This window comes from Triturus cristatus, chromosome 2_1, assembly GCF_964204655.1.
Source record: "Triturus cristatus chromosome 2_1, aTriCri1.1, whole genome shotgun sequence".
NCBI lineage: Eukaryota > Metazoa > Chordata > Amphibia > Caudata > Salamandridae > Triturus > Triturus cristatus.
The window spans coordinates 630,016,463-630,040,944 of NC_140581.1; the positions used below are offsets into that span (position 1 = coordinate 630,016,463).

Genomic DNA, 24,482 nt, shown 5'->3' on the forward strand with positions numbered 1-24,482 from the left:
CTACCTGTGACATGAAATAAGGTTTTGTGTTTGCTCTGACATGGGCACATGCAATGTCTGTTCAGTTGTTTTGGTGTCTAAGTTACAGGATGCTGCCATTTTGAAGGTGTGGATCAATAGTTGGAAATACCAAGATGGTGAGCTAAAGGATCTTGTTAATTTAGACGCTAGTAATTGTAAATATTTGCGCAGCACTTTATACCGCATCTCTCCTGTTTCTAAATACTCAAAACAACAGGTCTTTTTAATCACGTAATTCAGTAATACTTCATATAGATTGTTACACACACAAAGAACAGGGAGAAAGGTTTATATGGTGGATAGATGTGCACTACCTTGTTAAAACAAGTACAGTTTAAACTAAAACACCATTTCTAATTCTACGAATTGCTTCATTTAACCAAGGTGGAATGCTCACTAATAAAATACAGCATATCACTTTAATTATTTTTTTTTAACAGTTCTGTTGCAGTGATTTTGGGTGCTTTGGGCAAAATGGCAGTTTGGTGTTTGGATGTCCCCCTTTCACTGCATCAAAGTCATTCTTTATTCCACTTGTTGCATTCTGGCAATCTTCTGCATGTCTTGTGGTAGGTAGAACTGACATTCAGCTTCCTACATTGACCGCGATCTAGCACAAGTATAGTTTTGAGCCACAGATCAATAAAAACAAGTATTGGCAAAGTCAGTAGGTCTAGCTTTTGGGACCTTTGGCTCTGTCAATGGTTTTAGCTTTGCTATAGAGCATCCCAGATGCTGTGCAGCATAGCTAAATAAGAAAAAAAGAAAGCAATTGACGCAGCCACTGTTTTTCTTTTTATTTGCAGATTTGAGTTGGATCTGCAAAATGTGTTTTTTAATGTGGATTGACAGAAGCAGCACTGCGTTAGCAGGGGGGGCAACACAAAGTGCGCAGGTGGGCAAAGCAATGCTGGGGGTGGGGAGGATAAGCAATGGCAACAATGAAAATTGGGGTGTGAAGAAGCCAAGGACGAGGTCGCAACTTGGAGCGGATGGGGGAGAAGCAAACAGTCGAGGAAGAAGTCGGAGGAGGGAACTAGATACACACAACAGTGAGGTGGACGAGGAGAAGCACACGGGCGACAGTGAGCAACTCAGAGTGCAGGGGAAAAAGGGAAGGAGGGAAACAGCTGAAAAGCACATGAACTCTTGTGGAACGCTTATCCAAAAACTGCTATATTTATAAGATTGTTTTTGGACTTACTTTTATTGTATAGATTTGAAATAATCACATAATAAACTTAAACTTAGTGCTTAACCAAAAAGAAAAAAGTAGTGCTTGAAAAGCGATCACTAGTATCAGAAAGCCACAGAATCTAAAAAAAAGATGGTAAAGAGGCTCTGCTCCATGAGTGGGATAAACGCAAGATTGACAAGCTGGGACACAAAACAAGAAGGCAAATGAGAGTTTCGGGAATGCCAATCAGTGGTAAGCTATGAATGGGCCTCAAGTCTCTGTGTGTTCTTGGTAAGTCCGCAATATGCCTTTTGAGACCAGAGAGCTATGTTGTCAGGTAGACCCCTTCTAAAAAGCATGCCTGCAAAGCTATGACTTTGTGACTTCACCCGACTCCAAAATGTCATCCACTGAACTTCCCCAGGAAAGACCCTTGTTCCCAAAAAGACTGGGCAGTTAAGGTGTATTTAGCCTGGTAAGGGCTGTAAGTAGAAGGGCACACAGACAATCAACTGTCACAACTACTTACCGGTGTGGCTACTAGTGGCAGCATGACTAGTAAGATAAGAACTCAACTATCCCTCCGTGCCAACTCTGCCTCATAACAGCACCCTTGTAACTGCTGCTGCAACCCCCACGTGCACTTAACAATGCACTCCGCTTAGACTTGATTACAAGGTCATGGGGGCATAAGGGGTCGTTTGGTCATACTCTTTATTTTAGGAATGCCTTATTGCATTCCTTTGCACTTCACAAAGCACTCTGACACTGCACTTTATGCTGCTCTCACCTTTTGACCAATGAAGTTGCCCCTTACACAAATATAAAGTGCAAAAAGAACAATTAATGGACAGAATGCAGAACAATGTCATACATTCACCCCACTACAGAGATCTGGGCCTAAATCCTTAGTTTTTTGCTCCCCACGCCATTCCAGTTTGAACCCAGCCATATGCAAATGAGTCTTGACGAGGACTGGAAACAAGCATCCTAGAACCGGTACTCGGATGCTTATTTCCGGTCCAGGGAGACCTGGCTTGACAGTTCGGGCTGGACTCTAACCATGAGTCACAGGGTCAAGACTGATTTGCATATGGCCAGGTCTAAACTGGGGTGGCATGGTGAGCAAAAGAATGATGGATTTAACTCAGATCTCTTGACTAGGGGTGAATGTTTTGATTTGTTCTGCATTCCATCCATCAATTGTGTGTCTTTTGCTTTCTCGCTCTAAGTACGACGGATATGCCCAGACGTGGGTCGCAGGCTCACTGTGCCACTGGATTGAAGCTATCCTGGCTGATGAGGGTTGAAACCCCGAGACCGGTCCTAGGCTGCTTGTTTCTGGTCCAGGGAGGACCTGGCTTGGCAGTTCGGGCTGGACTGTTCCCATGAGGCACAGGGTCAAGACTGATTTGCATATGGCCAGGTCTAAACTGGAGTGGCATGGTGAGCAAAAGAATGATGGATTTAACCCAGATCTCTTGACTAAGGGTTAATGTTTTGATTTGTTCTGCATTCCGTCCATCATTTGTGAGTCTTTTCCTTACACAAATATGGCACTGGGTGAATGTACTTTGATATACCCTGTAATGAGTGTCTCGTGCAGGAATGCTGGGAGTCAAGAGCTGTAGCCATTTCACCAATGTATCTGAGTTTATATAAAACCAATACCTTTTAGGTAATTAATTTTCTTTTAACTAATGGACCTTTCTCATTAAATATCCCTTCATCTTGTTATTTTAATATGATTGTTTTATCTTAATGTACGGATATATAGATTGTTATGGTTTTTAATTGACTAAAACAATACATTTGACATGGAGACCCATGTTCCCCTCCCAAGCCCACAACGTATGGCTGCGGAAACTCTCTCTTTCTGCTGTCAAATTGGGATTTAGGGTCATAAAATGCTTCAGATCATGAGTCTTTGATTTGTGAATGCTAATATTAAATGCAATTTATATTCCCAAATGTTTTTGTGGATCGTGCCCATAATACTGTTGACCATATGGAATATGACCAGTAGCATTGTGCTATACTGGTTGCCTAAAAACAAATATTCAATTATTTATCCGTTAAACTAGTGACTACTCATAAAACATTATATTCTTGGACATATAATCTGCTGCATTATAATGACAAGTTTATCTTTCTGGCATCATTTATGGAAGGTTGGGCATAATTCAAAGCGAGATCACGTGTAATATACATTCTTAAATTCCATTCTATTGATAATTTAGCGCTGTCTGTCTTCAGTGAAGAAGAGAGCATGTAATGATCAATATTGTTCAGCTGTGGTTGGAGATTAATATAGTTGTTTTTCTTCAGACAGCCAATGATTGCTGGCATATATCTTATGATGTCTGTAAACACGGTCATACCGCCAGGGGAGAAAGGTGAGTGAAATCTCTTTTTTAAAATCCATACAATTTTACCTTTGGCCTTTGAGCAGATGTGTGGAAAGCAAAATGACCTCAATAGAATTGTATATTTTTATGAAAGAACTGAAAAGTGCAGAGGGGTGGAAAGGAGCGTCATTTGTAATGCGTGCCTGTGCGGTCGGACTGTGTCCTAGCTGCGGGAGCGCACGTGCCAACATATCAACGGGGATTTCCGGGGCCTAAGGAGCATCAGAAGTGATGGAATGATACCAGCTCCATACATTTTATATGTTACTGCTGGGAATACTAGGGCAGCACTGCGGAGTTAGACGAGATAAGGCCTTGATGGTATGAAAAATGAAAAAGGCTGCAAAACACGTCAATGCGGACCTTTGTCGTCTTTTAGTTTCTTCTGTTTTTTTATTAGATCTACTGAGTCTCAACAAGGTCGAGAAATTCAAGTGCCTGAAATTGGTCTAACATATGCTAATACTGTTGTTTGACGTGACTTGTAAACAACGGTACAAAATAACTCATTAATGCCACAATGTGTATTATAACTTATAACCAGGTCTTGACTATGGGCGCTCTGATATTATTATCCATCACAATACATGTAAAAGTTTTCACTTTTTTTTTTAACGCTGTAGACATATTAACATACTAATAACACGATAAACCCATGGGGTGTTGGGTATTCATACATAGGCAGGCACCAGTTTATGTCCATTCTGCAAAATGTAGACAAGGCTGTTTCTCATTAAAGGAATAACTCTATTTGTTGATGTTCCGATGTTGTGCAGTAAATTATGTGTGTTTGTTGCTTGAATCTGCCACTTCTACCAAAATACAATTCTCGATATTTAATGTTGAAGAGAAACTCAGTGGGAGGATAATACATATTAAAGGTATATCATATATATATGTGCAAGATCTCCACCAAAGGAAGGTATGTGAGTATGCGTGTTCTTCACGTACGTCATAAATTAGTCACCCCCAAACTTCTAGGCACTTAAACTCCGTAGAGGTGGTGCGCCTTTTTGGTGACGTGATTTTGAGCAGTGTACGTTTTTTCGAGGAATGTAGCTCAAACGTCTTGTTTTCGTCGCTTTAGATTGTAAAGAAACTTCTCAAATAACTCAAATTGCCACACAGGTTAGGCAAATAAACTCCTTCATAACGGACTTCGATACCGTGCCAAACAAAACAGGAGAATTATTGAAGCTGCATACTGGGCATTTTTTAGATCACTTGACATTTTGTGGCAGAGAGAGTGCGATTTCCCCTGCCTGTGACTTGCATGGAGTGGGGTATAGTAGGGGGAAGAGAAGCGAATTCAATATAACATTTTCTGGCTATTTGTAGAGCCTCCCTCTTCAAAAGGGAGAATTGGCACGTGTGAGGTGGTACTAAAATGAGACCAAAAAAAGAATAAAACGCAACTCGACAGCAAAGAGGCTAGACAGCACAGTCCAAAATACATTATCGTGGGCAAAAACCCACCCGTTTACCTTGTTCTGCAGAGCCTCACAGTTCAACCCCCAGCAGAGGAAAAACACATTTAACTAATCTTTTCTAATATGTTTCCACCGTTGCTAACCCCATTTCTGAAAACGAATTTTCAAGAAAGGTAATGTACACCTGACCTTAAAGACTTGGATGGAGATGGGCAGTATCGGCCCCAGTGCACCCTCTACCTTCACTCTGGTGGCAAGTCGAATTACCCCCAAATAATGCAGAATATAGCCATTCCGCCCCCGGGAAAACTGCAGCTTGCAGTCCATACATCAGGCAGCACGGCGCCAGGGTGGATTAATTTTTTTATTTGTTGATAAACTTTATTAGTTTACAGGGACATCCCATAAGCAGTGCAACATGTAGAATATCACGCATTGAGCATTTTCATTTGACATGTCACAGTCTCGGTAGGCATAGACACACACATATGTTCTAAATAGGGGCTATAAATTCATATATATGTGTCACAGATGGTAAGGGACCAGATTGGATTGATATTGAAGTGACGAGTACTTACCGCCAGTAAGAACTATTGGTGTAATCATTTGAATTGTGTCAATTTGAATCTTGTTTTTTCCCCCTAGTTTTAACATTCTGGCTTGTGCTCCCCAACTACCTCTTCTTAACCCGTACCCCATTATTGCTTAGCCAGCAGTCTATGATGTCAGATGCTTTTTTAATACAGCGGAGTATATGTACTATGACCAAGTCTGTAGACCTGTTTACAGGCTTTAATAAAGTGCATTAGCAACCCCTACTTAATGGCCTATTGATTTAAGCATATGTCTTTCATGATAAATGTATGAGGACTGAGGCCTTTGTCATACATACGTTGTACACAGATGAGACCTGTGGCATCTGACATCACTTTCCCTAATGCACTAACGAGTCTATGGCCTCTATTCAGGAAATCTAGATGATCCCAAGTCTCCATTTCGCACAAAAATCCGCAAAAACAGTATCTTATTATTTTTGCTGATTTTTATCTTTGCTTATCAGTTAGATCTCCGAAATAAGAGCAGCCCACCAAATGTCATTGCCTTCTGTCTGGCATGCTGAATGAACCTTCACATAATGTAGTGCCTTTCAGTAGGAGAAGTAATGAGGGTTTATCGTTCCAGTTATCTTGAACACTTATTGTTCCTATTGGGAGAGGTAGGCACATCAGTTGACATTGCTCGAAACATGGCAAATTATCGAGTGTTCTAGGATAAATCTGTTTTCTTCCTATTCTCATTGGCAACCAACTCCATGTTTATCTTGGGCGATAGTCAGACCCTGTTCAGAGGGACCACATGGCAAGTAGGTGCTACTGTGCCTTATGACAAGGGTAATTTGCCTCTGGTATCCCAGGGCCTATACTATTATGTGTTTGCATATTTGACAAAGTACAACGCTTTCAACACTTGAATGTCTCTGGTAGCCATGGTGAATAAAAAGCCACAAAAAGGGCCAGAGGAGATTTAAAAACCAGTGAGGGCTAACTCCCCTAGTCCATACAACTAAACAGACAGAAGCCCTCAGGTCTAGGGGTGAAGTCTAGGCTAAATACAGAAACAACAGATCAGGGCGTCCCTTTTAAAGGACGGTTTCCCTCACCCACCAAAGGTGGCATGCTTCATCATTGGGGAACCCCCTTGCACAATGAAACCTAGTCATTGTGCGGGCTACAACCCCCTCTCTGAGACGGAGGAGCTCAGGGATGTTTTGTATGCTAGGAGGGTAGTTACTAAATACCCAATGAGAGCCTGTTGGCGTGGTGAAGTATTAAAGTGAGTTAAAACTAGCTCCAGGGTTCACCGTATGACTTTATTCTGGCTGCTCTGTGCTAGGATTAAAAACATAAAACACGACAGGACACATTAGACCCCGTCGTGTCATTCAAGGATCGACATGTTTCGGCTGATGACCTAGTCAGTATTGTGGCCTTCTTTAGGATCTACGTTCTTCTACTGCTGGTTCCCCAATGATGAAGCATGCCACTTTTGGTGGGTGAGGAAAACTGTCCTTTAAAAGGGAAGCCCTTTTTGATCTGGTGTTTCTGTATTTTGCCTAGAATTCACCCCTAGACCAGAAGGCTTCTGTGTGTTTAGCCATGGTGAATAGTCACAGGCTTCACAGAGAGGTAGTGTTAGGGTGCTTTAAGCTGAGAACTGAACAATCCCACAGCAGCGTAGTAATTGATTATCCGTCCCAGAGTTTATCTTTAATTTAAAACAAATAACAATTTTAATGCACTCCAGAAACAAAACAATAGACACTACAATATGCACGTACAAAGCGTGCTGTTGTCAACCACTGTACCCAGGTATCAAGGTTCCTTCCTCCTCGCCTTCTCCCTCCCCACCATCATCTAAATGCCGGGCTGAATCTGGTATGGAATGTTTTAGGCGCAGGCACAGTGCTACCTATCTCTTTTACAGTTCATGTGCTGTATAAGCAGTCTCAGTTCCAATATCCATGTCTCACCAGTGCAAGCTCTTCGGAAGTGCTTGTCACCCCTGGGACCCACAGCACCCGTCTGGTTCTCCCTTTGCCTTCTGAAAGGAGATGCACCAGCTGCAAGAGCATCAGCCTTGAGCCGAGTCCTCGGTAGCAGCACCAGAGTCTGCCACCGGGAGTCTGATCTGGCTCACAGGCTCTGGCATCATTGATGGTCGCTGGCTGGTCGCAGGCCCACTTTTGGGCTTTAGGTTAGCAGGGTGATGACTTTCAGGGTCAGAGGTCAAGCAGCCACCGCACACATGTTTTGGTTTTGGACAGCAGCACAGCGCCAACTCAGCTCACAGCGATGGGACAGCAGCACAGGCCTACAGTTCCAGACAGTCACTACACTAGTGCAGTATCTGCTTCGGCGACAACTTAAAGACTTGCAGCATCTCAGTTTGCCCAGGTACTGTAATCAAGTTTTTAAGCAGTGCAGTATGCTCAGGCACACTTTAGGGAAGAGCCATTGTGCCGGCCACTTATGCACAAATTAAAGGATTACAGCGGTTCCTTTCACATGTGCATACTTTAGAACAGTGCCATGGTGCAGGCCGCCTGGGAAACAGTCTACTCTCCAGTCCTCAGAGCATTGCAGATCACTCTCTCATCCATCCTTGTTGTTCATACTCTGAACAACAAGGAATGTATTCCCGCTCCTCATCCCCACCATATACCAAATAGCGTCAGTGAGGAAGACTAATCAACAATACACTTCCTCTGTCTGCAAAAGTGCACTTGAGTAAATCAGGGGCTTCTAAAATGGAAACCACAGGCCTCCATTACTCTTATTTGCTCATACATACAATGCATGCCCCACAGAGGCTACACACATGCATTACATGCACTGGGATGTTTGCACTAGGACACTTGTTAGTGCACAGATGTAGAACTCGACTTCATTGACACAGATAGGAAGGTCTTCACAGCTACTGGTACACAGTTTGTTGTCATCATGGCTGTACATGATAAACCCTTGACAGGGACAGTAGTCCACTGTCCAGCTAATCAGTGAATGCTTGATGTGTCCCTCCAGGTTCATGACCTCACTCTGTCTTGTAGTTCCTACTAATCTGTAGGATCTGCGCGTTTGGTGGACAACATAAACTAGGGGCTTGCTTCCCAAACTTATTCTGGACACCCCCGCAGGATATGTTGGCCCATAGACCAGCTAGCTCACAGTGCCATGGTAAGCCCCCTAACCTTATCAGGGTGCGAATGGTTTCTGGCAACTTGTGAACGTGACAACCCTGACACCTCAGGGATCGTGGAAACAGAACAAAACCTTTTGCTCAGTCACTCGTGCTCACTTATTCTCCTTGAGGTACACAGAGAATACACAGTGGGACGTTTTCAATATATTTATTCAACCAGCGTTATTGTATAAAATACGTGCGCTGCAATGATTAGTAGACAGAAGCAGATAAATGTGATTACTAGCACCAAAAGCGTAATTAGTAGATATAGTTCTACCATGGTGCTAAAACAGTGTATGTAGGCATATAAAACAAGGCAGTAATCGAGCATACTCGTGTTATGCAAACCCTACGCTAAGTGTACCTAGAGTGTGTGTAGGTGTAGAGCCAATAATCCCGCCAGGGCACGATTCAACCCCATTACCTGAGGGGAGAGAATGAAGGCCCTGTCTTGGTCACGACCTGGACACCCCATACGAGATGTCAGACCACTGCATGGTGAATTCTCCGCATGCAAGGACCCTCGGTGTCAGCTGTAATGCCTCCTCTACTAATCTATTGGTATGCTCATCTTTTATAATAGAAAGCAGCCTAACAAAGCGCTTATAGATTAGAGATGTTATGGATATGTAGATAGCCCTGTCTCCTCTTGGATGAAGATAGAGATTACATTTTTACATAGTGAGACCTTGTACATGATGTTCAGGGCATTGTGATAATGTTGTGATGTTGTGCAAAGCTAGATGTGAAAACAAGTTTAGTTTCAGAGAAACAAATCCAAAAATGTTGTACAAGTAAATATGTGCAAAAGTTCACAGCAGAAATGTTATTGTGAGGACATTGTAAGAAATCTGCTTTACATGGGCCTAACCCAGGAATGTAACAACTCATCTCAAGGGATGGGCCTAGGTCTTTGCGTACACACTCAATTAGTGTGATCCTGGGGCCTAAATCAAAAACAAGTATACTAGATAATCATAGATTAGAACTCAGGGCAGGGACACACAATTGTACATTTTAGAGAGGACATTCCTGCTACTAGCAAAGATTTTTTGTGGTTAATGGTAGCCATTGTAGAGCCATTTGAAATCTGGAGTCTGTGCCTCCTTTCTTTTATGTGGCCCAGTTTATTGGGAGTTTAACTCTGCAGTCTATGTCTACCAATAAGCAAGGGAGCTGTGTAACTACCTACAATGCTGGCAGAGGCCCGGCTTCACATCCACCATGCTGAGCTCCCTTCATCCCTGGACCTACAGTGTCTGCCCACTAATGCCCTGAGAGCGTTAAGTTTACTCAATTTAACTTCAGCTCCTGTGAGTAGTCCTCGGGTTGCTAGTAAAGCCTAAGAGCCTTGACTATATAGATCACACCTAAATCCATGTCACAGCTGATGACCCAGTGTACTTGAAGCATGTTTTCGTGGAAGCTTGCGTGGCCTATGCCAGCTCTACAATTCTGTGTTTGTGACCTTGGGCGCTGAATAATCTTATCTCATCTGGCAGGTGCCATGACTGACTCCATCCCCTGGAGTGTATAGCTCAAAAGATCTTAGCCGAGTCATTGCTTAAAAGTACTGTGCCTCCAGGGATCCTAGCACGTGGGGCACTGCAGGCACCAGGAACCAACATTAGTCCCATTTTGCGAGGGTTCCTACATTGATGACTGTGCCCCCTCTCTGCAGGTGTGTCAGGGTGTGTTGGTGACCTTGTTTGGATGGTGGTCCCTAGGTTCAGTGAGAAGCACAGACCTTGAATTCATGAGGTCCAGAACCGGAGCCACACTGTGTGAGACGGGCAAGGGAAGGCGTGACAAGCTTGATTTTGCTTGATTGCTGCAGCAATAGCCTCCCTGCCGTTTTGCGTGTCCCCCGCACTCAATTTCCCCATGCCACTGTCAGCTGCTTTCTGAGCTGTATTTCTCTGGGGGTAAGGCCAACCTTACTTCCCAACAGTTTCTTTCTTGGGCCATACCTCTTGCTGTCAGTTTTATCAGGGCCATTAGGATATCCCTCCCATTGACCAGCATATTCTTTCAGAGATTAGCCCCCCAATGCTCCTCTATGACTTAGTACTTACTACCTTATGGGCCTCAAACCACTTGTCAGTGTCATCCCTCAACACAAAGCGAGGCACCCAGGTTTTGGAGATGTGAACCTTTTTACCTCCTCTAGGCATCTCTGTGTCACTGCTGCCATCTTCACTAGACTTTATGACCCTACTTGCTCTCAGGCTAAGTGTTTTCTGGCTCATCTCATGTGCCAGCAGAACTTTCTTCTCCTCAAGAGCTAGGCTTTTTGCTCTAAGACTCTCCGCTTCTGCCTTTTTGTCCTCCAGGCCAGTTGAAGCCTCAACTCTCTCTCATCTTGCCTATTCTCCAACAATTCAGGGATCAGGATGTGGAATCCCACACTGATCTTGGCAGAGGACCTCACGCCTGTAGGCCCCCGTCTCACCTCTGGCTCTGGGACCATCATCAGGATATTCTCTTGCTCCACCTCTTTCTCATCCTCCTCTTCTGCACCATCCTCCTCCTGCTGCTATGATGTGGATTGCAACATGTAGTCCTCTTTCCAGCCTCTGAGGGCTACCTAGTAATTTAGTTTCTTGGTACCTTTTGCTAGTTTCTACTCCCCCCCTCATTACACAACTTTTTCTGCTCCCAAGGGCGGCTCCTCTGCTACGGCTGAGAAGTGTTGGCCTGCTGCTGGAACTAGCAGACACACGTAAAATAAAATGATAATAAAGCAGTTAATAAAACTGCTTTATTATCATTATATTTTACTCCAGAGCTGCCGCCGAGTCTTGAGGGCAGGGCTACTGGCAGCAGGAGTGGTGGGCTCAGGGCACTACCAGTGTGCATGTAGGTTTGGCTGGCTGTCCACGGCCGTCCAAACCTACATGCTCACTTGGATATCTCCAAGCTATTGATTTGCGATATCTGCAGGGTTCAGGAGCACTGTTGCCAGTCCCTGCTGGAGCGTAGAACCAGCCCACTCCACCCAATCCCTACGCTTCTCTCATGCTGGGAAATAGCAGCATGAGAGTAGCATCTGGATCTGTGCAGGGCACTCTGGGAGCCTGTGTGAGAATCGTCACGTCAGTGGGTGGAGCTGAAGCGGTACCGTGGCGTGACGAAGGGCGTCAGTATTCAGGTATGTTTTTATTAGAATTTTTATTACCCCACCAATTTACTCGGGTAGCGGCTGTCACTGTCTACTCTGCCACAGTGGAGCTATGAATGTTGCTGAGATCCACCTCAATTCTTGCAAACATCACTGGTGCTAAATATGAGGATAGGAGTGCAATTAAGGCGAGAGACATAAAATACCCAATTACAAATAAAGGAGAATTGACAAAAATCACAAATCAATTTTGATTTCAGATTATGTAAAGGGAAGTTTGCCTTTACACAAATCACTGAATCACACTGCACAGACAGTGCTGTACGTCAGTGTAAGAAATTGGAGAATTAGTTGAGGGGTGTGAGAACCCACGTCAAATAAAAATCACAGTCCTTGTCAGGTTGTACCAATAAACAAACATGTGATTAACTGTCTGGTAGTGTGGCACGAAGAACAAAGAAGTCAGGCTTAACTTATAGGCAATGTGTAAAGTATTTATTCTCACTCAAATAGTAATAAAGTGAAAACACAACACAAGAAAATCCCAAACATATTTAGGAAAAAGGAAAATATTTTAATTCATAAACTGACGCCAGAACAACAAATTTTTGAAGAGTAGGATCGAAGATATGAATTTTTTAGGTTTGAATTAAAATAGCGCCAAAAAGCACAAAGTACCAACTGCAGTTATCTGGTCGTGTTAGACCAGGCCAAAGTCCAAAATTAAGGGTGACCGCAATGGAGCGGGAATCGGATACCGGGAACACGTTGTCCTGGTGGAAAATACATCTTCTGACTTGAAAATGTTTATGGAGAAAAAGTGGTGATCGATGAGTCGTCAGTGAGGCAAGCTGGATCCGAAGTGGGGTTCGATAGGGGATGCTGAAAAAGCTCAGAACAGGGCTGGGCACAGCTCTCAGGCCATCCTGTCAAGGGAGAAAAGGGACAACTTTCCTTAAGTGTAATTTCCCAATTAGTAATGTAAAATCCAACTTGACCATTTGGTTGTATTTTAAATTACTATTAAAATGAGTCCTTGAACTTCTTTTCTAGCTACTCCCAAACTGAAATTTGCACTTATTAAATGTAATAGTGTAAACCATTGTTAACTTAGGGAGATGCCGCCAGCCTTTCCACAGTGAAAAACGACATTGTAGCTTTATTCCACTGCCAGGACATGTAAAACATCAATTATATATGACCTACTTTTAAATATCATGCACCCCTATCGGCATTAGGGTCTACCTTAGGGTTGACTTATAAGGATTAATTTTACACTATGGAAGAGAGAGGCCTCAGTCATGAAATTAGTTTGTCCAACCTCCCCCTAGTCAAAGTGCCTACATTTAAACAAAAAATGGTTTCTTTGAGCAATCATGAGCTTACCATTGGTAGCTTGGTCCAAGCAGCAAGGTCTTCTCGAGACAAAATTGAATACAGTATTTTTACAGCAATACCAACACCAAAACATTACAGTTACAAAAAAGAAATACAGTTCTAAACTAGTTTAGTTTAACAAAAGCAACATTTAATTATTAAAAAGACATCCAAGTTAGGATATTGAAATGAGTTATAAAAAATTTTAATAGAAAACAACAGAAATCTAAAATTCTTACTTTATTTTATAGGGTACAGATGACCAGGCCTTAGGCACACTCTTCAGCAGGGAGGGGATGAAGTGATGTCAGCCAAGACCTAGCTGTTTGCCCCAGGCAGAAGTTTTACCTTCGCAGATTTCACTTTTGCTTATTTATCTATTTGACTTATAACGCGCCATCATGTTGTTAGTCCACTACGCAGTGCAATGAGAATGATGAAGGGACGAAGGAGCGATAAGATTCAGGGAAAGAAAAAAGTGCATGAATGAGAGATTCCAGGTGTTAGAGTGGTCAGTGGTCCTGTCCCAAAGGAAGAGGGAGTTCGGTAAGGAAGTCAGAATCCAGCGTTGCATAAGGCATGCAGTTGTCAGTAACAGAAGCGCTGCAAGGTCGGGTATAGTGATTTCATGGTTCCACTGGAGCGCTGAGCGAGGCAGCAAAAAGACCTGGAAGACAACCCTGGAAACAGTAGCTGCCGAGGTTGCATTGTTGTCTGGCACACTCTGCCAATTTTTGTCCATTACTGCACAAATCTAACAGCAGGCCTGAAAGTCCAAACTTTCAGAATTTGTGACAGAGGTTCTGTAACTTCTGCTCTGGTGCTCCTAATGTCACCAAACCTTCAGAATCTGCTGCCAGGACAACATGCCACAGGTTAGAGTGGAAAAACGTTTTCCCCATTTGTAATTGGGAACATACTCAAAAGGCCAGTCCAACTGATCTTGCTAATTCTCTCAATGAAATTTTGTATCATTTTATTGTTTTGAGTCAGCAAGTCCCTTGACTCTGAGTGGAGCTTTTCAGAGTTCAAATAAGCGGGAGTCAAACACTCCTAAGTCCTTTTCCAAACAAACATACATTCTTCTTAGCAGACAGTTATTTGATTCCTTCTCAGTCCACCAGCACTCTGATTTGAGATTGGTGTGGATAGTGTTTTATAGGGCTAACCTAGCAGCCTTTGCAGTGATGTCAGAATGTGTTATGCAAATCAAGCCAGACGTCCTGCACATTCTACTCCTTCCTTCATCTCTGCTATGACCCATTTCCTTGTTCCCAGCCCTGACCTCTGGCCAAAACAAGCCCACAAGTCCCTAGCTTTGTAAGCAGTGGCGTAGCATGGGTGGGGCGGTCTGCCTCGGGCGACACGTGTTTTGGGGGTGGTGGCCTCACCCCACTTGTACCTGCTGCCGTCGTGGGGCGGCAGACGCGCAGGAATCGCCAGCACCCCGCCTCCCCTTCACAGGTGTCCGTCAAGAGTATCGCCAGCCTTCCAATCTCCCGCTCTTAGGTCTAGCTACGCCACTGTTTGTAAGATGAGAAAACAGAACTTTTTGTAAGTTTCTCTTTCTCTCCCTTGCTTAGTTCTTCCCAGAGGCAACCTCCAATAGCACCTCTGTGATCAAAACAAAGCACTCCCTTCTACCGCCCGTCTTCCCCTCCATCTAAACCACGGGTACTCATAGTACGGCCCGCGGGCCGGCGGCGGCCCGGCAAGCCTTCCGTGGCGACTCGCGGACCTTACAGACATCATACCTGTGTGTTTTTTACATCGCCGGTTGCAGCAGCGTGGAGCTTCTGGGGCCCGGGCGATTTCTTTTAAAGACCATTAACTTGTAAATGAGGCTTTGTTGAATTTCACCTCTTCTTAGCGCCCCTGATGCAGGGGCGCTAAGAAGAGGTGAAATACAATAAAGCCTCATTAACAAGTGAATGGTTTTTAAAACACCTGTTAAGTACTTGGGTGCGGCGGCGGCTGTGTGTGTTCTCGGAAGCTGTCTCAGCGCGGGTGAGGTGTCAAAGGGTGAGGAGGACAGCAGGGTGAGGTGACGGAGGGCAGCAGGGAGTGAGAGCAGCAGGTGAGGTGACAGGGGGAGGAAGACAGAGTGCGCAGAGGGAGGAAGACAGAGGGAGAGGGAGAGGGGGAAGACAGAGGGAGACAGATAGGGAGACAGACAGGGAGACAGAGGGAGAGGGAGGGAGACAGAGGGGAGGGAGGGAGAGCGAAAGAGAGACAAACAGTGATTCAGAGAGAGAGGGAGAGACGGAGAGAGAGAGGGAGACAGAGGGAGGGAGACAGAGAGAGGGAGGGAGACAGAGAGAGGGAGGGAGACAGGGAGAGGGAGGGAGACAGAGGGAGGGAGACAGACGGAGGAAGAAAGATGGAGAGAGGGAGGGAGACAGACGGAGAGAGAGAGAGAGAGAGAGAGAGAGAGAGAGAGAGAGAGAGAGAGAGAGAGGGAGACAGGGAGACAGAGAGGGAGACAGAGAAAGGGAGACAAACAGAGTGAGTGAGACAGAGGAGGAGAGAGAGAGTGATAGAGAGAGGGAGGGAGACGGAGAGAGAGTGGGAGGGAGACAGAGATAGAGAGGGAGGGAGACGGAGAGAGAGAGGGAGACAGAGAGAAAGGGAGACAGAGTGAGTGAGACAGATGGAGGGAGACGGAGAGAGGGAGACAGAGGGAGGGAGTGAGTGAGACAGAGGGAGACAGAGGGAGGGAGATGGAGAGAGGGAGGGAGACAGAGAGAGGGAGAGGGAGGGAGACAGAGAGAGGGAGGGTGACAGGGAGGGAGACGGAGAGAGAGGGAGGGAGACAGAGAGAGGGAGACACAGTGAGGGAGACAGAGGGAGAGAGAGAGGGAGGGAGACGGAGCGTGAGATAGATAGATAGATAGATAGACAGAGGGAGGGTGACAGGGAGGGAGACGGAGAGAGAGGGAGGGAGACAGAGAGAGGGAGACACAGTGAGGGAGACAGAGGGAGAGAGAGAGAGGGAGGGAGACGGAGCGTGAGATAGATAGATAGATAGATAGATAGATAGATAGATAGATAGATAGATAGATAGATAGATAGATAGATAGATAGATAGATGTGTGAATGCCGGGTCTGGTGGCTCAGTGGACGAAGGCGTCCGCTGCAGGGGCCTGTGTTCAACCTCATGGTCATAGTTTTTTTTTTGCTCTAGCCCCGCCTCCTCCCCCACTGCCCCCGCCCCCACCGGTGCGGCCCTCAGCCACAAACCACACTGTAAATTTGGCCCCCGAAAGAAAGTTTGTGAGTACCCATGCTCTAAACCAAATGAAGCCTTTATTGCAGACTCTGGGCCAGAATTAAAGGTTACAAAAGGGATAATTGATGCCATGGAATGACAAACAAATGTATGTATCCACTGCTAAGTGAAGCTCGGTTGTGACTTATGAACTACGACTGTGGTAATTGATACGTGTTTTCAGAATTTTATCTATTCAAAATATTTAATGTCGAAGCAGGCAAAGGAAGATTTGTTTCCTGTGTGAAAAAATGTGGAAAGATACACGTTTTATTAAAAATTTGCTCATGTAAGCTTAGGGCTTGTGCATATGAGTATATTTCCTGGAATATTCATTAAATGGCTTCATAAAAGCAGAAATTCCGCTTCAAAGGCAGAATACTTTTACAGAAACAGATTTCTAGCTTTTAAAGCTGCCCTTCGTGACTGTGATGCTTAGAAACAAAGTGTGAATCATGAATGTAAACATACCCAAACATACATAGGGGATTAGTGCTGGGATATGGAACTAATTAGATAATGTCATTAACAATGAGTCAGTTAACATATTTGTCCATTTTTGTAATTGCCATGTCCGCTATTAGCATAGTCAAGCAAAATTATGGACACAGTAATCTCACGTATTTTGCTCTTGAGTCTTTAACACGTGCTATTGCTACTCGTTGCATCCTGGTCAGTGCTGTTTTACAAAGTACCATGGAGTTTTAGGAAATATTTCACAAAACAGAATACCTTTCATTGAACAGTTTTGCCTTAGCTACTCATGCTGGAGCTTGCCTCCTCTTGAAAAGGGTCTTAATTTTATCCCCAGCGGTAAATAAAAATAACACCAACTGTAACATTTCATGCATTCTTGAATTAGGAAAGATTGTCTTTGTGCAAAAATACCTCTCCCTGTGTACTGCAGGGATATATATTTACATTGAAATGTACCCCTTGCAGAATATGGATTAATTATCATCAAAAGTAAGATCATCTTTGTGCTGCTCTTAAGTAGCCACTAGTTAAAATGTCTCTTAGATGATCACTAAATTCTTTGGTAAGGACAAGCGAATGGTTTTACCATATAATTTTACAACTACCCTTTAAATTCACACTTCTAAATCTGACTCTTGGTATTATTATTAATCCTTGGGCTAAATTTTTACTGCCAGTGATTTAAATAAAAAAAGCCACATTCTTGATTGCTGGAAGGCAGGACTATTGGGCACGTGCATCAAGGTAGGATTATGCGAGCCCTTAATTGCGATTATTAAGGAATCGCAAAAGCCTCTGCATGTAGGAATCGCTCTAAAAATAGGTATTCCTATACATTCCTTAATTGGCTTCCTATTCATTCCTATGATAGGCCCATAGGAATGAATGGTACTCGCAGATTGCGCATGCAATTTTAAGGGTGCAAGGGTGTCAAAAGGACACCCTGTTGCACCCCTGAAATTGTACTGTGCAACCATGTTGTACACACACACATGACCCAAGGGCATGTGTGTGTGTGACATGAAACTTTGAAAAAATGCACTTTAGTGCATTTTTCAAAGTTTTTGGAAATTACCGTTTTGTTTTATTTTATGGTAATTTGTGGCCCCAAATAGTGAAATCGCTATTTGAAAGTGCTTCTTGCATTGCATTTAAGGAATCTCAATTTGTGATTCCTTAAATGCAATCGCAATTTGGGAAATCGCAAAAAATTGTGATTAACGAAATTGCTCATGCCAAATTGTTTCATGCATTGCAAAAGCCCATTTTGCGACCGCAAACGGAAGATTTTTGCGAATTGCACCTTTTGTGATCACAAAAAGCTTTGATGCATGTGCCCCATCATGTTTTATTCTCAAGGAATGATAATCTTAGTAAGTTGCTGCAGGTTGTGTTTCATCACAAGTAAGACCTCTTGTTTTTGGAAAGAGAATGATCTAAGTAGTTGACAGAGAGACCGCAATATTGACTTGAGTCCCAATCAGGGAAATGGACACATGATAGTGCCTTTAGCACAGTAGTAAATTCAGAAGTTTGTTTTAACATCATCCAACAATATGTAAGTACCACACTTACCTTTAATGTTATGATCGCTTATGTTGGTGACTAAAATCAGCCCACCTAAATATCATATTTGACAACATTCTTATCATGAAATTTCTATATGTATGTCTATATTCGTCTTTAACAACTTTATTTCCTTTTTTTAGTTTGTCACGGAGTGTAAGACCTCTGAAATGATTACATGGATCTTTTTTGATTTCTTCACTATTACTGTAATTGTATATTTTGTTTTCCTTTTTACAGTTACAAATTCAGATATTGCCTGCGCTTACAAGAGGTATCCAATGTACCCATTCGCCTATCGAGTCCACACTCACCATTTAGGTAAGAATACTTGTATTCTGTTACTATAATGTCTGATTATGCTACCCTATAGTTAGGAAGTATTTAGTTTTCTCATGGAACCTCATTTTATACCAACCTCTGCATTCTCTTTAAAGCATCCTTTCTTTTTAGAGCATGCAGAACATTAGAAGACAATGTTTTTGTGTTTTGGAATGACAAGTCACATTTTTTCTGCTCTCCCTCTTTTCTAGCCTATGTAGTGATCCTAGCTATACTTTATACTTTATTCTTTATGTAGTGCATAGTGTGTGGTTCTCTCATCTTGGTCTGCTGCATATCCTGTTCCGCTCCATCAAGACTTGCCTAAACTGCATTCTTTATGCTCTTTAATTCACACATCTCAAAAGTTCGCGTGTCTGTCTTTAGGCCTGTTGTTGTGCACAGTTTGCATTAAAATATCTAAAACCTGTGTTTGTAGTTTCATCCTCTTCTCATTCAAAAGTATTTTTTATTGCAGGAAAGGTTGTAAGCGGGTACAGAATTCGAGATGGTGAATGGACATTGATTGGTAGACAGAGTCCACAGCTTCCACAGGTAACATAGCCCTATAAATGTGTGTTCTATGTCAGTAAATTGATTAAAAATCTTTACATAAATTCTTCATTGAATGTTAGTTAGTCATATTTTTGCAGGACCTACCCAAGGGAGTCATGAAATCAGAATGTTATTTTTGAATAAGGCGCAGCAGGCATGTACAGCAGCCACTTTCTGAGCATGCTGTTGATCGACTACTTTATCCAAGGATTTAGTCCTGGCTTGATCTGCAGACATGGAGCGTGGTTGGGCAGATTTGACTTGTAGATGTGCCAATAGTCAAAATGGCCCATCTGGCTATTTTAGGGGAAACTCAGTAAATCAGGTGGGTGCTTCTGATTCGGGCAGTCACCTTAGTTCTTACCTTTCCATGGATCAAATGAACACTAGACCCCAGCACACTGGGCACAAAACAATCACCCCACTTGCTTCAAATCTTGCAAGATAAAGAGATGGTCAACTCAGGTGAGGATCTTCCTCGCTGTATTGAGTGTGCTATCTTGGTCTGCTTGTATGTACATAAATTGATTAAACAACGATTGCATATTAATGCCCCATGTTTAATTACATGAAAGACGAACTGACTATTATACATTTCTATGTCTCTCACATAGATGAACTTTCGAACTTAATTTTGTTGACTGCAGTCCTACATTAAACCGCCCAATAATCAAACGGCATACAATTGAGAAACCTGCTTACATGAAAAACCATAACCAACACCTGAAGTCTAGTTGGTGATTCAAAGCAATAAGTCATCCTTGGTTAGTCGCATAATGTGCAATATTTTACTCCGTTTTTTGCTTATCTCAACATGAGGACCAACATGTCCCACTTCCATTATACATTGGCGAGATTTTATCCCACCTAGGATGCCTTCAAGGGTCCCAATAATCTAAGAAACGGCAAGCTGAATAAGGGAACGGCTCCCTTGTCAGCCACGATTCTTCTACCACCCCATTCAACACGGTGACTTCGAATGCTTGCCTTAAACATCTATCTATATGAAGGAATCATCATGGTTCAGCCCAAAGACCAGAACCGCCTGGCATTCAAAGTAATCTTTGAGTACCTCAAAAAGTGTTAACCATCCTAAAGCACCTGCAGCAATCAACATAATCTCACGATAACTGAATGCCACCCAGCATCTAGCCAGTGCTGTCACTTCCCACTGCCTCTCCAACCTCGGACCCCTAGACAGTTAGGAGAACGTTCTGTACCTGTATGTAAAGATTGGCCCCATAGTCGTTCTTTGACCATGAAACATAAACTAGATGCTCACAACCTCTTATCAAAGCCCGACTGTTGCATAGGCAGCCTAACCACAGTGAGGTTTGAAGAAAGCTCCACTAACTATGTTGAAATTTACTCCAAGCCAACCTCCCCCCACCCCTGGGTACATAATCATCCAATGAATAGAAAGGGTGTAGACTTAAACCATGCCACTGATTTCACTTGCACTGTCATCCCCAGGACTATCTTCTCCTCATTCAAATACATAGTTCCTCACCTGCCCATCAATACTACCAAATAGTTCCAACATAGTGGTCCAACACACAGTGCTGGGCATACACCTTACCTTATCTTCATCTACAACCTTGACACCTAGGATCCAGGGGTACACTTACATGGCCTAACCTCTCCTTCTCCTCTAACCTACCCACCCTTACTTACACACTGATTACCACACATTCTAATAACACTTCCATCCCTGAAGCCTTTATAGATAGTTTAAAAAATCCCTACCAAAGTATTTTATGCAATTAACGTGAAAGTTAAAGCCATTCAATCTGACACTACATCCTTTTGTTTTTTTAATTTCAAATATTTTTTTATTTTATAAATGAATTCATTATAATACAGTGTAATGATTGAACCAATAAGGTATATGCATGACAATATCGACCAGGTCAGACACTGGATATGTACTTATGAAAATATTAAAAAAAAATATCTGTACAATCTTGTGCGCAATAGAAAGAGGGAAAGAAACAGAGAAGTTAGGAAGGAAGAAGAGAAAAGAATGAAGAGAGGAAGAGGCACGCTTTTGAAAACTGTTGAAATCAGCACATTGCTCGCTCAAGGAGGGCTGTTTTTTTGTAATTAAAGGTCCTGTTTGGACCATGAAAGTCAAGAGAATTTGGTATTGTAAGAAATATTGTGTAGTGTATTATCGGCACTTATGATAAAAGAAACCCACGCCCACCTTGTGTGATATGAGACTTTATTGTAATTTTTCCAACTTGAAAGTATAGTTTTAATAGATAGCAAAATCTCAATATGAAAACAATTCCAGATGGTTAAAGAGTTTACCAGGTGTGTATCAGAACAAGCATGTATTCCCAAAGAGACTAACATATGAGTTAGGGACTATTTAATATTAAAAATATAATACAGCATGACTTCGATATCTCTCCAGAAGGACGTATATGCATACAGTAAAACAGTAAATGATCTAGGTCACTCAGAGGATGAACACAGTGCCAACAAGCAGCTGAGGAGTCCAGTATAAACTATAAGCTGTCCAAAATTTACTATGTAGTATGGGGGGGTTTATAACGCAGGAGAGAACTTCCTATATTGTCCCACGATGTGGAAGGAATGGATTCAGTATCTTATTTAGAACAGGAGTTTTCCCATGCCCATTGAATCTGAACTGTCTCCGGCTTGAATGTTTTCTGCAAGGTTTTAGAGATTATTGATGCTGCATGTGTCGTGGGCTAACGTTTCTGAAGAAAGAGTAAATAGCCAGCCGTATGCAGCCTTCTAATGCACCTCTAAGTAACTTTTAGTGTTTTGATATTGTAAAAGTCCCAAGGTTGAATGTTACGTTTTTCAGATAACATTGCAAAAGATATGGGGTTGTCAGGTTGGATAATATCTCTAACATAGATTATATCCATAGATGACATCTCTAACATAGATTATACCCATAGATGACCAATGTTTCCGGAAGGATAAGACAGGATGTAATTTAATAGCAGTATTAAACCACAAGGAGCCGAACTCTAAACCCCTTAATTTTATGAAGAAAACATCTATCCAAATATTTTATGGCAGAAATTGGGTCCTTAGTAATCGGGAAGGAATGAGACACTTTATATTGTTTAATTGTTAAAGTGTTAATGAGTGAAAGAGGATAAACCAAATCTGATTGGCCGCTGTTGGGTGAAGCCACCAAATGGATTGTCTGGCTAGTAAGGCTATTTGATAATTTTGAAAATTAGGGAAATTTAAGCCGCCCCGAGATTTATTTGTCTGTAGTTTTCAGAACGATATTCATGGTCTCTTACCCCTACATATAAAAGATGATAATATTGCATTGGCTGACTTATGAAAGGAAATGGGAAGGGTAGCTGAAAACATGCTTAGTAAAAAACTGATTTGTGGCGCAAGCGGCATTGTAACCATTTCTACCCAGCCCCACTATGTAATACATTTTGGTGATCAAGCATCCGTTAATTTCTTAATTTTGGCAAGTAGTGTTTCCTCAACATGAACCCTCGTATCGACAGAGCCTGCAAGTTCAAGACCCAAATATTTTAATCTAATCAGTTGCTATTTTAAATTAAAATTGGCTACTATATGAAGAAGACAAAGTATATTTAAAGGGAAATTTCCAAATGTTTTTCCTTATTCAAAGAGTATTCTGAAACAACCCTAGAGGCCCTTTCACATCTCAAAAACCCATATAAAGCATTGAAGAAATCAACAGGTGGTTTATTGCAGAAGTTACTGAATTGAAGTGTGCCAACCAAAACCTAGAAAGCTGTATGTGCAAACCTAAGTCCACAGAGGATAAAACCCACTGAAAAGCACACAGGAAAGACAACCACAGGAAAATCAGGAGAGCCAAAAAGGCTTTCCTCACAAAAGGTTCTAACGAATTAAGGAAGAAACCAAAAGACATTTTTACCATATACCACGAGTAAAACAAAACTGTACTCTAGGAGAGCCTCGGTGGCGGGAAACTTTGTGTATCCTGTCCGAGAGTTGAGATGCAGATGTGGCTTGTCCTGTAATTTTCCTATGAGGAGCATCCATCCCTCGTTTTTGATCACAATCACATAGAAGATTCAAATTCCTGCATGGGGAAACTCTAAAACGGGTCCACGCTAGTGAGGGGATCATTCTTAATCAGCCAGTAGTCTGGCGTTCTTGATCAATATACTGTTCATAATCATTCAAATGTGTTCCTCTATTTCAGAAGTGAAAACATGTCAAACAAGCATTTGCAATGCAATAGGTCTCGCATTTATGAAACTTCCCTAATTGCGAGACCTATTGCATTGCAAATGGTTGTTAGCGAAAGGACACCATGCTGCACTTTCAGTGTAATGGCGGCTGCGCCCCTTTCCTTAGAAGCGACTCGTCTAAAGATAGGGGTGCGTCCGCCATTAACGTGAAAGCGCGGTATTGGGCGATTTACAAACAAAAGATACATTTTAAAAATATGCAGTCGTGTGTGGCATTGCAAATAAACCACAGGCGCGGCCACCACTGTGGCATGCCGTGCTGTGAGAGCCTTACGAGAGAGCGTGGTGACAAGCATTTAACAAAATATTGCTTAGAGGCTGTAATTACAGCCTACCAAGCACCAACACACGTCACAGGGAATGTCCTGATGGGAGGTTACAAATGAAGACAAGGCGGTACTAAGTAGGGACACACAAGCCTGTTAACAAATTAGAAGACATCATTCACCAAGGACAATGACGCAAGCTAATGACAACTATGGGCGGAGAGTGGGCGGGGCTTCAAGTCCATATCTCAATACAGTATACCTCGCAGAGCAGCGCATGCGCTGCCCAGGCTCGACTTAAAAACTGGGAGAATAGACTTTTTTACAAGATGAAATACGTTTCTCCCCTTGGGAGCCTGGAGTGACGCACCGCTACACGCTAAACAACTACAAAACTGTCACCAACCAGGGCCTGGCATCATTAGATAGAAGGGGATACACTCTAGAGACCACTATGGTGCATATACCAGTTTAGTTCCTGCCCTTTCCTATGCGTAG

General features: G+C 42.8%; 1 protein-coding gene across 9 annotated transcripts in view; it reads left to right on the forward strand.

Moving 5' to 3' along the window:
* The window catches only part of PAM (peptidylglycine alpha-amidating monooxygenase), a 1,234,044-nt gene that overhangs the window by 812,693 nt on the left and 396,869 nt on the right, over positions 1-24,482 (forward strand). For all 9 annotated transcript variants that reach the window (XM_085632559.1, XM_085632564.1, XM_085632562.1 and 6 more), the window contains 3 exons: positions 3,527-3,594; positions 18,827-18,907; positions 19,386-19,462. In XM_085632559.1, the coding sequence (XP_085488685.1) occupies positions 3,527-3,594; positions 18,827-18,907; positions 19,386-19,462 (226 nt within the window). The remainder of the gene's footprint in view (positions 1-3,526; positions 3,595-18,826; positions 18,908-19,385; positions 19,463-24,482) is intronic.